The sequence below is a fragment of the Pelobates fuscus genome, chromosome 1 (genome assembly GCF_036172605.1).
Source record: "Pelobates fuscus isolate aPelFus1 chromosome 1, aPelFus1.pri, whole genome shotgun sequence".
Lineage (NCBI taxonomy): Eukaryota > Metazoa > Chordata > Amphibia > Anura > Pelobatidae > Pelobates > Pelobates fuscus.
In genome coordinates, this window is record NC_086317.1 from 285,408,239 (window position 1) to 285,424,391 (window position 16,153).

The window sequence follows — 16,153 nt, forward strand, 5'->3', positions numbered from 1 at the left end:
GTAAATCATTACATGTCACACATGTCATGTGTCCTTAAGGGGTTAAAGGAACACTATAGTCACCAGAACAATTACAACTTAATGTAGTTGCTCTGGTGTCTACTGCCTCTCCCTGAGACTTTTTAATGTAAAGACTGTATATTCACAGTGTGCAGCACTGGTGTTCAGGGTCTCCATGCTCTGCATGGAGGCGCTGAACTTTCCTTATAGATATGCATTGATTCAATGCAACTCTATGAGGAGATGCTGATTGGTGCAGCGTGGGTTTTGCTGCACATGCATGATAGCCTCCCTAAGGGAAAGTGTTGGATTCAGGGCTGGCGCGTCCATAAGGCGGCACAGGCGGCCGCCTTAGGGCGCACCGGCTCTGGGGGCGCAAAATTCCAGTGACCGGCAGGAGGGAAGTGCTTCCTTCTGCCAGGTCACCTTCTGGATCACCAGCGTGGCGTGCGGCTGAACTGGATTCCGAGGCGGCGAGGGAGCTCTGATCTCTCTGACCTGCTCCCTCGCGCGCCTTTTGCTGATGCCGCGGGAGCCGGAATATGATGTCAATGAAAAGCCTATTCTAGTAAAGTTTAAAGGCCCATTCCACACTTGGCGGGGGGAAACACCCCCAAATGAATAAATGCATGTATATTTTTATGTATGTATTCATTGAGGGTACAGTCTAAAACAGCTCGCAAAAGTTGCAGTTCTTATGACTGCAGCCTTTGTAAGCCCTCCCCTTTTTCACAGGAATATGTTATACTTCATGCTTTGGGTGAAAGGTTGTAACTTATCAGGCTTAATGATAAACCATTGCAGTGTGTATATTATTTTAAAGCAGCAGCAACAGCACCCCTCCCCACACACATAAAATGATTTTTTCATAAGGATAAAATCTTTCTGAAATAGTAATATTGACTGTATAGGAATTTCACAGAAATTCCAATCCAGTCAAGAGATATACTGAGATAAAGTATGGACTACTGTGGCACAGTATATTTCTTACATCTGACACATCTAGACACTTGGCGGACCTACCATCGTCTAGAATTGTCAATCCCCCAGCCGTTACACGATCTCGCGGGATCCTCCATAGACCTCAATGCTGTACTCTTGCGGGTGCAGCAGTGACGTCAGCAGAAGAGGACAACCCGGGAGAAGATGATGGTGCCAACAAGGAACAGGTTCAGGTAAGTTAAACTCACCTTTTCTTGCTCCTCCAGCCAGCAGACCTCCCGCAGGAATGTCATCATCAGGGGTCTCCTGAAGGTGACAGTGCCGCTTTAATATAGACATTTTTAGTAAAGACATAAAAACAAGCCTTATTTTGATTACCTAAACATTCAATAGCACACATTGGAAAATTACAAAATGTGCATAAACCTTTGTAACCTGCACAAAATTTAAAAAAAAGCACTTGGCCTGGATTGTGCATACATAAATTCACTCTTTAATTATTTGGAAAATACTTAGGATTTATTAGATCTCTTTATGGTTGGAATTTAATATATATTTCTGTTCAGGAACAAGACACATTGGCTGATGCAGAGGAACGGTGTGACTTACTCATTAAGTCTAAAATCCAAATGGAATCTAAAATCAAAGACCTCACAGAGCGTATAGAAGACGAGGAAGAGATGAACTCAGAATTAAGCGCTAAGAAAAGAAAATTAGAGGATGAATGTTCAGAACTTAAGAAAGATATTGATGATCTTGAGATAACCTTGGCAAAAGCAGAAAAAGAAAAACATGCAACTGAAAATAAGGTATGTATTTACATTTGTTCCCAGGCAGTCGTGTTCTCTATTTTAGGGGAAGCTAAAGTTAAATTTTTTGTAAGCTGTTTTATTAGTGAAACTATGATTTATTTTTTTTACAGGTGAAGAATTTAACTGAAGAAATGGCAGCTCTTGATGAAACTATAACTAAATTAACCAGAGAAAAGAAAGCTTTACAAGAGGCACATCAGCAAACTCTGGATGACCTTCAAGCTGAAGAAGACAAAGTCAATTCATTGACCAAGATGAAAATAAAACTTGAGCAGCAAGTGGATGATGTAATACATGCCATTATATGATAAAGTGGAATTAGAATTGCAATTAAAATTTGTGTCTCCTAGTACTAATATAATTTGATACATTTGAATATGTTGGCAAATGCATTAATATTTATAGGAGGCATGCAAACCAATATCCCCAGCACTTACGCAAGACAGTGTGAAAGGTGGAATGAAAAATTGTATCTCCCAGCTTTCTGGTAACTAACATTGTATATCAGATAAATAAAAATGTCTAATAGTGCAGGTACAAATAATATATTCTAACAAAATGCTCTTACATATATAAGTTAAAATTAATTACATTAAAGTTTACTGTTATTAAATAGCATAGCTATTATATAGTGGAAAAGTGTATGAATGTTTTATATTATGTTAAACTTGTATTTCCTAAATGAAAAATATATGTGAAAAAATAGTGTCCAAATTGGAATCTATATTATTATTATTATTATTATTATTTTTATAATTTATTTTTTAATTCTTACTTGTAAGCGGGATTCCCACAAAAGTAAGTGGGGTATCAGATCACAGGAAATTGAGAGAGTAGATGATGAATCTTGGTAGCATAAACTTATGTCAAATGACTGCCTGTGCTCTTTTTAGAACACATTTATAATGCATATAGGCACATTGGCCTTTGTCAAATAGTTACAGAGTATGATTTTATTTTTTCCTATGAAACTTGTGTAATTACTCAACAAAACTAGTCCAACTCGCCCCTCAAAGTTCCTTGTGCTTGATTACAGACACAACTGCTTAATAATTTAATGTTTACAAAAAGATATGAGCTAGAATTCTTTCAAAAGTTAGAAAACACTGTAATATGCAACATTAAGCTATTCCAGGACTTCGCTTAAGAATTTCAGTATTAAAAGAACACTCTAAGACCCATAACAACAACAGAATGCTGTTGTGGTTATGGTGCCAGGGATGCTCTGAGGCCCCCATTATAAACAGTCAAACTATTTACGTGCTTACTTCAGACAGAGAGCTTTGAGCATTCTATCGGCAGCAGTGGTGCTGGCACTGACACCACATGGGCCCCAGGTAAGAAGTCAAACTGATCATATATTGTAAGACTCCTTACAATTGGGAGTCTGTGTGTGCAAGGTATGTCCACGATAGCAAATACAAATGATTAGATGCTTGGGTTGTTCATAAAATTCATTAGCATCTATTGATTTGATAACGATAAAACGTAAAAAATCACTTTTTACAAGATATAACTTAGTCACCTTTTACTAAACTAATTTTAATTTGTTTAATTATTTTTCTTTCAGCTTGAAGGCTCACTAGAACAAGAAAAAAAGGTCAGAATGGATTTGGAGAGAGTTAAACGTAAGCTCGAGGGAGACCTGAAGCTGACACAGGAGAGCCTCATGGATACTGAAAACGATAAACAGCAAATGGAGGAAAAGCTTAAAAAGTAAAGCAATTATAAAAGCTACCGTAATTCTCATAAAAATGTGTACGTGCAATGCATTGCAAAATAATATTAATTTAATAGCCTTACTGTAACATAGTATTTATTTGTTAGCCGTACATACAATCGAATAGTTTACAATTAGAATAAAGTTACTTTAGCAAGAGTCTGTTTAGATATTTAATAGTACTCTCTCTTGCATCTCTTGCACTAGTTTTGTTTTAGATTTATAAAGTTACAAAGCTATAGACACATATTTTATATTTTTGGATAAGCTTTTCAATTGATTTTATATTTTTTAACAAACTTTTAAATTAATTTAATGTTTTGAAAAATATTACATATATATAATTTTATGATACATTGAGATATACCCGGCCAGATTCCCCATGAGGCAATCAAGACCATAGCCTCGGGGTGGCATCCAGGAGAGGGCCATCACTGCTGGAACCCTGGATTGGTGGTGGTGGTACAAAAGGAGTGCTAAGGCAAGAACGAGAATAGCTCTTTCCTCTTCTTGCCCGGCAACCACAGTGACAGGTCTTCAATTACTAGCAGGTAGCCAAAGGAACTACAGAAGAGCATGCAAAGATGAGGTCGGCTTCATAACCCTTCACAACCTCCTGTACCTATGACTGCTTGCAGTAGGGAGACATATAAGGAGGCAACGGAAGAAGTGAACCAGTGGAGATGAGGAGAACAAATGAGCAAAGGAAAGATTAGGGGGGAACAAGTGATTGATTGGGGGAGAAAAGTAGAGATCAATTGTGTGAAGCAGGGGGACAGAAGAGCTGAACAGGTGGTTTAAGGGATAAAGAAGAGAAGTGGAAGTGAGTAATAGGGAGGAAGAAGGGGGGAAGGTGAGAAATTGGGGAAAGAAGAGGGGAACAAGTGATGGAAGGTTAGAAATAAGAGAGAACAAGTGAAGGTAGGTTTGAAAGAAGAAGGGAACATGTGAGGGAAGGGGAGAGAGAAGATGGGTACAAGTGTGAAAAGGGGAGAAAGAAGAGTAGAAAAAGTGAGGGAAGGGGAGGAAGAAGTAAGGGAAAGGGAGAAAGAAGAGGGGAAAAAGTGAGGAAAGAGGAGAAAGAAGAGAGAAACTAGTAAGGGATGGGGAGAAGGAGAGTTAAATGAATAGAAGGAGAATGGGGATAGATGAAGAGGAGCAGATGGGAATTTGAAACACAGTGCACAAACACACATGTGCATGCACACTTAATATCTATACATGCACACTATACGTGCACAGTAAAACTTTAAACAGTATGCGTGCATACACACTCAATAAAAACACACATGGTCACAATAGGTGTCCTAGTCTCTGCCTGCAGGGGGACTGTCTGTGCTGACAGGCAGTCTCCCTGCAACTGTAAAATCATAAAAAAATTTAAAGTGAAAGGTAATAAAAAAAAAATATTATTATATATGTGTATATATATATGATATATAGACATATATTATACCTATATAATATATGTCTATATATCATATATATAATGTCATGCTAAGTGTATTTTTATATTAATATGTACATATATTAATATAAAAATACACTTATAATTAATTTACACACGTATATATATAATATATATAATAACTATATATATATTGTATGTACGGTATATATTATTATAAAATACGAATAATAAATAATTTAAATTAAATTAAAAAAATTAAAAATAATAATAAAAATTAAAAAAAAATTATATATCTATACGAAATGTTATTCTAACTGTATTTTGATATTAATATATATATATTTATATCAAAATACACTTAGAATGAAATTGTATATATATCTATGTATATATAAATAAATAAAAAGAATACGAACTATTCATATGTCCATATACAAAATGACATAAATAATTAAATAAATATACACGTAGACTTCAAATATATAAATATGCATATATATTTAAATTCTACGTGCGTATTTATGTAATATTTTTACATAATTAAGTTATTTTATTGATTGCAATTTAAATGACCTGCCTGCCAACCCAGGCCAAAAGTCTAGAGAATTTAATTTGCTAGCACTGTATTTTACCCTGTAACGTTCTACGACACCCTAAAACCTGTACATGGGGGGTACTGTTTTACTCGGGAGACTTTGCTGAACACAAATATTAGTGATTCAAAACAGTAAAACATATCACAGCGATGATATTGTCAGTGAAAGTGACTTTTTTTGCATTTTTCACACATAAACAGCACGTTTACTGATGATATAATTGTTGTGATACATTTTCCAGTTTTGAAACACTAATATTTGTGTTCAGCAAAGTCTCCTGAGTATAACAGTACCCCCCATGTACAGGTTTTATAGCGTTTTTGAAAGTTACAGGGTCAAATATATGGGTCAAATATTTTTACATTGAAAATGGCCAGGTTGGTTACGTTGCCTTTGAGAGCGTATGGTAGCCCAGGAATGAGAATTACCCCCATGATGGCATACCATTTGCGAAAGAAGACAACCCAAGGTATTGCAAATGGGGTATGACCAGTCTTTTTTAGTAACCACTTGGTCACAAACACTGGCCAAAATTAGCGTTCAATTTAGTTTTTTACTTTTTTCACACACAAACAAATATGAACGCTAACTTTGGCCAGTGTTTGCGACTAAGTGGCTACTAAAAAAGTCTGGACATACCCCATATTGAATACCCTGGGTTGTCTACTTTAAAAAAAATATGTACATGTGGGGTGTTATTCAGCGATTTATGACAGATAATAGTGTTACAATGTCACTATTGATACATTTTAAAAATATATGTTTTGAAACCGCAATATCCTACTTGTACTTATAGCCCTATAACATGCAAAAAATAGCAAAAAGCATGTAAACACTGGGTATTTTTAAACTCAGGACAAAATTTTGAATCTATTTAGCAGTTTTTTTCATTCACTTTTGTAGATGAATAAAAGATTTTTCACATAAAAGTCAAAAAACATGTATTTTTTTCAATTTTTCATCATATTTTTTCATTTTTTAAAAATTAAATTACATGAGATTATATAAATAATGGTATGTAAAGAAAGCCCCTTTTGTCCTGAAAAAAACAATATATAATTTGTATATGAACAGTAAATGAGAGAGCGGAAAATTACAGCTAAACACAAACACCACAAAAGTGTAAAAAGATGCCTGGTCGCAAATGTACAACATCGCAAAAAAAGTCCAGTCCTTAAGGGGTTAATATTTTGAAAAAAAGCATTTTAAAAGTTTATCCAAACATATTAAATAATTTGAAAAAAATATCCAAAAATATAAAATCGGGCCATAGTCCTGTAAAGTAGGGTTAAGTCTTATCCGATTATGTTCTTGTGGCCAATTATGGTCTTTCTGTCTAGCAGATTATTATGAGACTTGAGCCTCAATAACTGCTTAATGGTTGCTTTTGACTGCTTATCCCATGCAGAAAGCCAATTTTTGCTGTGTTATGGTACAAGCAATGTGAATAACAGTATAATGCTATCATATCTTATCACAATGTTAAACAATATCTTTCCTTCATTTGCCACCACAAAGGTTACTTATATTTGTAAAACAAATACATGTTATTCCTAAAGTACTAATGCATGGTTTACTATCAGTCTCTAAAACATGTCATTGTAAGTCAATGCACATAACATCATGGTTTACCTTTAACAAAAAAAAACAACCTTTGTAGGTTCCACATCAATATATCTGTATTTAAAGACACTACAATTTGTTTTCTAACACAATAGAAAAGAGTTTGAAATTAACCAGCTGACTTCCAAAATGGAAGATGAACAAGCTATGTTGGCCCAGCTGCAGAAGAAGATAAAAGAGCTACAGGTACAAATATATTTTGCATTAAACCCTTAATTACATGAATTCCATGCCATCATTACAATCTTGGACACCTCACTTGGAGTATTGTATGCAGTACTGGAGACCGTATCTCCAGATGAATATTGATACTTTGGAGAGAGTTCAAAGAAGGGCTACTAAACTGGTTCATGGATTGCAGGATAAAACTTACCAGGAAAGGTTAAAGGATCTTAACATGTATAGCTTGGAGGAAAGACGAGACAGGGGGGATATGATAGAAACATTTAAATACATCAAGGGAATCAACACAGTAAAGGAGGAGACTATATTTAAAAGAAGAAAAACTACCACAACAAGAGGACATATTCTTAAATTAGAGGGACAAAGGTTTAAAAATAATATCAGGAAGTATTACTTTACTGAGAGGGTAGTGGATGCATGGAATAGCCTTCCAGCTGAAGTGGTAGAGGTTAACACAGTAAAGGAGTTTAAGCGTGCGTGGGATAGGAATAAGGCTACCCTAACTATAAGATAAGGCCAGGGACTAATGAAAGTATTTAGAAAATTGGGCAGACTAGATGGGCCGAATGGGTCTTATCTGCCATCACATTCTATGTTTCTGTGTTTCTAAATCATGACTACATAGTGATTTATTTTGCCTGTTTAAGCAGTTAAATAATGTTAACCAGTCAAACAACAATATACAGGTAGCGCCAAGAAAAATACTCCAAACACAATAGTATATAATAATAAGAACAATAAAACCAATAAGAGCAATAAAAAAATCCACAGGATATAAAGAGTCCCCAATAAAACTTAGATAAAAAAAGAATAAAAAATAAAAAATTGTACGGCACAGTCTCAAAGGTGGCAATAGATCTTCTAGTCCTTGTATGGGAATTTCTTGGTAGCTTTGCTTAATAGCAGAATATGAAAAGGAAGCAAAAACAGAGGAAAGCCAATAGTGTAATGTGGTAGTATGTGCTAGGACAAACAGCACTTAGATAAGATGTCAACTCACATATGGTAGCGCTACAACCAGCTCTAGGTAAAACAGCATGCAGTGGTATACAATTCCCACTTGCAGGATATCCCTCTGGTTTTTGTACAAAGTAGAATGATGGTAAATCACAACTGGATAACGATGAGGTAGATCATATGGAATGACAAAAAAGCAGCCAATAGTGTTCTCTATATAGATAGGTAAGTATCAATAAGGTAAATAAAAATATACTTACAATAGTGTGAGCAGACTAACCGATCTATGTATCAAGCCTGGGTGGTATATTCCCCAACAAGGATTTCTTTGGCTGGTTGTCCAGAGTAGGTGATGGGTCCAGCTGTCAGGTAAAAGTATAAAAATAAATAATAATAAGTTCTAAAAATATATGGCTAAAAGGTAGTGAGGTAGCCAAAATACTTCATTTTAACAACAGCATAAAAACCACAACGCGTTTCTCCCCTAAGGGCTTTCTCAAGTGGTATTTTGGATACCTCACTACCTGCCTTTTAGCCACCTTTGAGACTGTACCGTACCATTTGGTATTTTTTATTCTTTTAAGTTTTATTGTGGACTATTTTTATATCCTGTGGGTTTTTTATTGCTCTTATTGATTTTATTGTTCTTATTATATACTATTGTACAGGCCCGGACTGGCCATCGGGCAAACCGGGCAAATGCCCGGTGGGCCGCGATGGCCATGGGCCGAGGCCGGCAGGAAAGATCTAGAGATTTCCCCTGCCGGCCCATGCGCAGGAGCACCGGCCCCAAGATGGAGGTCTAACCCATCACGGGCCGGAGGGGAGATCGGGCAGTGAGCCGGTCTCCCTCCGCGCACGGCGAGCAGCTTCCTTTATCTTCTTCTCGCGAGCTCCGAGATTATCAGAGCGTTGCCATGGTAACCGGCGGCAACGCTCTGAAAAAAACGGCGCTCGCGAGATGGAGAGAGAGAGATGGTCTGTACCCTGCGGGGTACAGACTGAATTACCTGCCGCTGGACCGCCAGGGATGTGTGTGTGTGGCGTAGCCCCCTCACTGGACCACCAGGTATGTGAATGCTCCCTCCCCCCCTGCAAAGTTAAAAGGGGGAGTAAATGGATTTTTTTTTTTTACTTTTTAATAATAATACTTTAAGGCCATAAACACACAAACACATTACACACATACAAACACACTACACACACTGCACCCCTGCACTAACACTCACTGCACCACTAACACACAAACATTCTGCTCCCCTGCACTAACACACACTGCACTAACACACACTGCAGTAACACAAACACACACTGCACTAACACTCACTGCACCACTAACACACAAACATTCTGCTCCCCTGCACTAACACACACTGCAGTAACACAAACACACACTGCACTAACACACACTGCAGTAACACTAACACGCACTAACACTAACACACACTGCACTAACACACACTGCAGTGACACACAAACACACACTGCAGTAACCCACAAACACACACTGCACTAACACACACTGCAGTAACACGCACTAACACACACTGCACTAACACACAAACATACTGCTCCCCTGCACTAACAAACATTGCACTAACACACTACACACACAGCACCCCCTGCACTAACACACAAACACACTACACCCCCTGCACTAACACACAAACACACTGCATACACTCTATACCCCTACATACACACTACAGCCCCTGCATTAACACACAATACACACTCTATATCCCTATATCCACACTGCACCTCCTGCACTTACACACAAACACACTACACACACTCTATACCCCTTATATACACACTATTCCCCTGGCACTCACATACACACACTAAACACACTCTATACCCCATAAACCTACACTACACTCCCTGCACTCTCATACGTTATACCCCTATAAACACACACATTACACCCCCTGCATTTATATCCCCTATAAATACATATTCTGCACACCCTGGACACACACTACACCACCTATGCATACATTATCCCCCCTATACACATGTGCTCTACAGTTCCTATATGCATACACACACTAGAGCCCCTAGATACACTCACAAACACACAGTACAACACACACTCCACAGGCCCTATATAAATACACACACACAAACACACATACTTTACAACCCAGAGACACAGACACTACAGCCCCTAGCCACATGCAGTACGTCACAAACAGACCCCTTCACATACACAATTGCTCTACACACATGCAACGTCCAAACATATACAACAACACAAGGAACATCCCCACACATGCACAACACTCTTTAACAGTCCGGTTCCTGTTTTGATCTCTGGTATCCCACTATTGAGGACACCAGAGACGAATCGCCAGCAAACGCAGCACAAACTCAAACCACCCTCTCCCCCCCCCCCCCCCCAAAAAAAACTCATGGCATTTATTTTAGCTCTGGAGGAGCGTCACATTAACATACTCATTTGGTGGGGGGCAAGGGGGTGTGCGTGTTAATGGTGGTGACATGACATGCCCCCTTTCTGGCCCCGCCCCTAATAGTGGGCTGCTCTGCCTTTAATTGCCCGGGCTGAATTTTTGTCCCAGTCCGGCCCTGCTATTGTACCTGTGTATTGTTGTTTGACTTGTTCTAGTTTTCTTGGGGGTTGGAGGGATTCCCCTATTATCAGGTGTGCTGCCACCCATTCTAATGTTCTTAGCATGTTTAGCGCTGCTCTATTCCTTGTTCAGTTTTGTGTCTTTTTTAAATAATGTTAACAGTTTTATTGTTATTTCTAAAGTTTGGGTAAGTGTTGTGGTTCTCTGTTGATACTTAGTGTAGCTTACAGCATTTTATATTTGTAGGCTCGCATAGAAGAATTAGAAGAAGAGCTGGAAGCAGAGAGAGCAGCTCGAGCAAAGGTAGAAAAGCAGAGATCTGATCTTTCTAGAGAACTGGAAGAATTAAGTGAAAGACTTGAAGAAGCTGGGGGAGCAACATCTGCCCAGTTGGAAATGAATAAAAAACGAGAAGCAGAATACCTAAAATTACGTAGAGATCTTGAAGAGGCAACCTTACATCATGAGGCCACAGCCTCTGCTCTTAGGAAGAAGCATGCTGACAGTGTGGCGGAACTAGGAGAACACATCGACAATCTGCAAAGAGTTAAGCAGAAACTTGAAAAGGAGAAGAGTGAACTGAAATTGGAAGCAGATGACCTGGCCTCTAATATGGAACAATTAGCTAAATCAAAGGTAAGACATCTTATTTTTTATTTTTGCCTAAATACTGAAGTTCTAGTAGTAAATTTAGACAAAATAATTTAAAGTAATTTGGGAAAATTCAGAAAAATAATTTGGATAAATTTCATCCATATTGAGCAAAATTTATTAAAGGACCTTCATCTCATTGAAGTGGAGTTTCCGAGATCCCACAATAGTACGTTCTGGCAGAAGGTGGAAACATTCTGCATGTCACATCAGTTTATAAGGAAATATTGTTGATTTTCCCTACCCAACAGCATGGGACGAGAATTAGTGGGTGGGAAGCTGTTGGTTCTCCTGCCTAGAATCTTTAAACCTCATACCACTGACCATGATGTGAGGGAATAAAGTGAATCATTATTTCAAAAACCCACCAGTTAATAGGGAGTCTTTTTCTTCCTTGTTTTTTTCCACCAACCACAGGTGTGGTAGAGTGCCACAATCTAGGGACATTACTGTTGTTGCAGGGTCTGAGGGTCTTACACATTTATAACCCCTCACTTAAGGAACCCCCTTTTTCTTATTAGGCATTGATCTTTGATGACATTTGGCTACTGTTCTATATTTACTTTTGGACATATTGCTTTCTTAAATTGTTTTGGTTTTCAACTGAAAAAAGGGAAACTAAAATTGTGTGTCGTCCCTCAAACTCACTAATTTAGTTGCGATCTGATTTTGCATAATTATCCAGTATCTTATACTTTTTATTGCATTTTCATTTAGTAGCCAAAAGATGAACATAATGTTGAGGATTATTCAGAGTTACATAATTAGAGCTTTTACAAATTTTGACTTTCTTAGAGAAATTCCCTGTTTAGTAAACAACCTAAATTATTTGAAACCATGACAACCTTGCACATGTTTTACACTTATTTAAAAAAATCATTTGGTAGAAAATAAACTTAACATGAAAGCAAAAAATGTGAGGAAGGCTGAACTTGATGGACGCAAGTCTCTTTTCAGCTATGTAACATGTCCATATGTAACAATATGCAATATTTTTATGACAGTGTTTACACTATGTATTAAAGTTTAAGAAATGACAACTAAAATGGACTTTGACATGGGCTAGGAAAAATCTCATCATATCATTATAGTGTACATTAAAATAGCTACCTAGCCTTGAATATTGGATTGTGTAAAATCAGCTGTTTAGAAAAGTCGTAAATGTGTACGTAACCTATTATCGCAACAATATGTAACCAATTGATAGTCATTAACGTTTATATATGTTGTGAAAAAACATCAGTAAAATAGTAAAAGGATAGACATTGTGTCTGCATAAAAGACTTAAAACAAATAAAATAAATTTAAGTAGGTTGACATTTGGCCCTACTAGAGAAAGTCACAACACTTTACCAGCAGTGAGAAAGAATAGGTTTTGGAGGAGTTGGGATGTGATGAGATACCATTTATAATTAGAGAAAACACTTGTTTTTATGTTATGCAACTTTACATAGATCTAATACGGACCCATGTCTTTAACAACTGACTTTTATCTGCCCCTGTCAATCTCTGTGCCTGCCCTAATCGACTTAATATCCCATGTTTTATCAACTATCTTTCTTTAATTAACCTATGGGCCTTGTGTACTTTGGTTGCTGCAAGCACTCATAACATTCTTAAGCGTTAAAAAAATCAAATACCTTGCTCATTTGTTTTGATATCATATGGAAACACCGAATTACTGCTGTATCCCTGTGTCACAATAATTAGAGGAAGCTGTTATAAGTGGCAATGTCAGTATTAGCCAACCCTAATATTTATTTTTTGCTTTCACTAAACCAGATGTACTGGTTCCCTCGCTACCACTGTGCTGGTGATTGCCAGAATACACATACACAAGGATAAGCTAAAGAAAGCTAGGTGCCCCACACATGTACTAAAGAAGCCTGACATTTAAGGTCAAAGATGTGGGTGTACATGCAAATGCCCCATTATCATTCTGTCCACAAATAAATAATTGGAAGCTCCACAGAGAAATTATTCAAAGAATAAAGTATTGTTCCTTTTTAGTTATTAAGCTAATCATTATATTTTTTTTAGGCTATATCAGAAAAATTGTGCCGCACATATGAAGACCAATTAAATGAAACTAAGACAAAGCTAGACGAGATGACTCGCCAAGTAAATGATCTAACCAGCCAAAAAGGAAGACTTCAGACTGAAAATGGTAAAAGTGTCATTTTAATTAATTCAAGATTTGAAACCTTTGTGAAGAGCCAATATTATATTTATGTATTTATTTTTACTTTTTCTTAAAAAAAAGAAGAAAAAGAAAAAAAGAATTAAAGATTACAAACAATTTACCTGGTATAGGATGAGTAAACATGTACACTTTCAGATATATCCCATGCAAGTGCCTCATTGTTTAAATGGACTGTCTATTTCAGGTGTCTAACTCAACCAAGAAGCCATTGGCCAACTCATCTTCTCCTATTAGGGCTGTAGATCCGTACTCCCAGACGCTTACACACAGATCCATATACCCAGATGGGAGTGCACATGTACAGATCAGATACATGCACACTTTGCCAGACACACAGTTTTACACACATACAACTGCCACATTAACCACAAACTTGCATCATTAAGTTTGCATTCATTTGCCTCCTAATCCAAGGCATTGGTCCCAAATCATACTTGATCACCCTAGCCCAGTGGTTTCCAACCACAGACCTGCTGTGTCTAAGGTGTTTTTTTAGAAAGAAATAAAAAAAAAAAACACTTTAGACACAACAGGGTAATCCATAAATCTTGGACTGGTAGGGGGTACTTAAAGACTGAGTTGGGAACCCCTGTCCTATTCTGATGCATTAACACACATGCTCACAGACACACACATATATATACACACACATACTTATGTGGTATACTCAGAGGTGGATCTTTCTTTTAACAGAACTTTCACAATGTGTACAGGGAGAACTGGGTTATGATGTTTCGTCATGCTCATTTCCCCTTCACACATAATGTACCACAGTTGCCTGTGGCATCCTTGCTCAGGAGTCCTGTTGATTTGATTCAAATCAAACTGTTTGATTATTTGTCTATCTACTCCTTTCCAAATTGATTGTGCGCATGCTTTCTAGAAGTAAATCACACTGGACACATTGCAGGTTTATGAAAGACTTCAGGAATGGCCTTTATTCCAAGGGGTGGGAGCCCCTTTTAAAGCATAAATACGTCATGTACAGAGTCACAGTTAACATAAAGTATACATTCAACAATTGGTTAACAGTCTAAGGGGGTCTTGTCTAAACCCACCCTACTGGGCGTGACCCCAGCATCATCATATGACATTTCTTTGTATCCCAGTCCCATTCCAGCTCCATTTTACTACACGTGGCATGTTTCTAGAGAGAGCCATTATTTGAACAAAGGGGGCGGGAGAGTGGTTAGAAAGGGAGCAGCTTCTTTAACATATTGAATCTACATTTTGTTACAGAGGCTTTGCTCAATAGGAAGGGGGGTGGGGGTGGGGGGGGGGGGGGTGAGAGGGGTTTACAGAGGAAATAGTTACAAACACACAGAGGGGAAAGGGAAGCCTTTTACTGAATAGGAACACATGTACAGAAAAATAGACATTTTATCCATTCAAGTATTTTGTCCATAACACTGTCAAAAAAAGAGTCAAATCGGGACCTGGCCAAGGTTCCACTCAGACATACTACATTATATGCTCACAGGTCATATACTGGACACCTTTTAAACTGCTAGCAGTGCACAAGAAAAAAGTTAAGGGGCTGTAAATAACACTGTATGCAAGATCAAAACTAACAAAAAAAATTATTCACTAAATGATATGTTTTTTTCGTTATGTTTTGCATTCATAACCAGCTTGCAAAAAGCTGGCAGAAATAAAATGCAAAGTCAGCAGAACTTTTTGGATGAGTAAACATGTTCTCTTTCAGATATATCCCATGCCCTTTAACTCCCAAGAAATTTCAGTATTTTATATGTGTGGCTAATCTGCATGTTCTTGCATTTTTTTTTTAAAATTACTTTATGACTTTTCCTTATCATTACGTTTGAGTGAGTTCAACCAAGTATAACCTCTGCAGAGTTATTGACATTCATTGTTTTATTTTATTTTCTTTTTTATGACTTTAGACTTTGGTAGCAGCATCCAGCTGATTCTCTATAAACAGCAGAATATGTCATTTAGGAATGTGTTAAACACTTAATGCTGGGGAAAGTGAAAACTATATGTGTCTAATTTTCCCTGGTAGACCAACAGCACCTGGGATATCAGCAAGGGGGAGAGGGCCAGTTAGATTAAAGGGCTGCAGTCACACACAAGTAGGATATTCTAGAGCAGGGGTTCCCAACCCAGTCCTCAAGTACCACCCTAGTAGTCCAGGATTTAGGGATTACCCTTTTGTGTCTAAAATGTTTTTTGTTTTCTTTTCTAAAAACACCGTAGACACGACGGGGTAATCCCTAAATCCTGGATTGGTATGGTGTACTAGAGGACTGGGTTGGGAACCACTGTTCTAAAGAACTGCCACCTGTCTTGGACTGAGCCCCAATGTCATGCTGAAATTGGTTACTTATGTACGTTGCAGTGAACAGCAGCTAGAATGACAGGGAACAGACAATCTCTGGCACTCCAGCTGTGTGAAACAAAACCTCAATAAAAAAAAATGTCTACAAATAAATCATGTAAC

General features: G+C 37.5%; 1 protein-coding gene across 2 annotated transcripts in view; it reads left to right on the forward strand.

The window, feature by feature from the left end:
* The window catches only part of MYH15 (myosin heavy chain 15), an 85,382-nt gene that overhangs the window by 33,122 nt on the left and 36,107 nt on the right, over positions 1-16,153 (forward strand). For both annotated transcript variants that reach the window (XM_063457465.1, XM_063457466.1), the window contains exons 25-30: positions 1,509-1,751; positions 1,865-2,041; positions 3,325-3,470; positions 7,200-7,290; positions 11,085-11,474; positions 13,530-13,656. In XM_063457465.1, the coding sequence (XP_063313535.1) occupies positions 1,509-1,751; positions 1,865-2,041; positions 3,325-3,470; positions 7,200-7,290; positions 11,085-11,474; positions 13,530-13,656 (1,174 nt within the window). The remainder of the gene's footprint in view (positions 1-1,508; positions 1,752-1,864; positions 2,042-3,324; positions 3,471-7,199; positions 7,291-11,084; positions 11,475-13,529; positions 13,657-16,153) is intronic.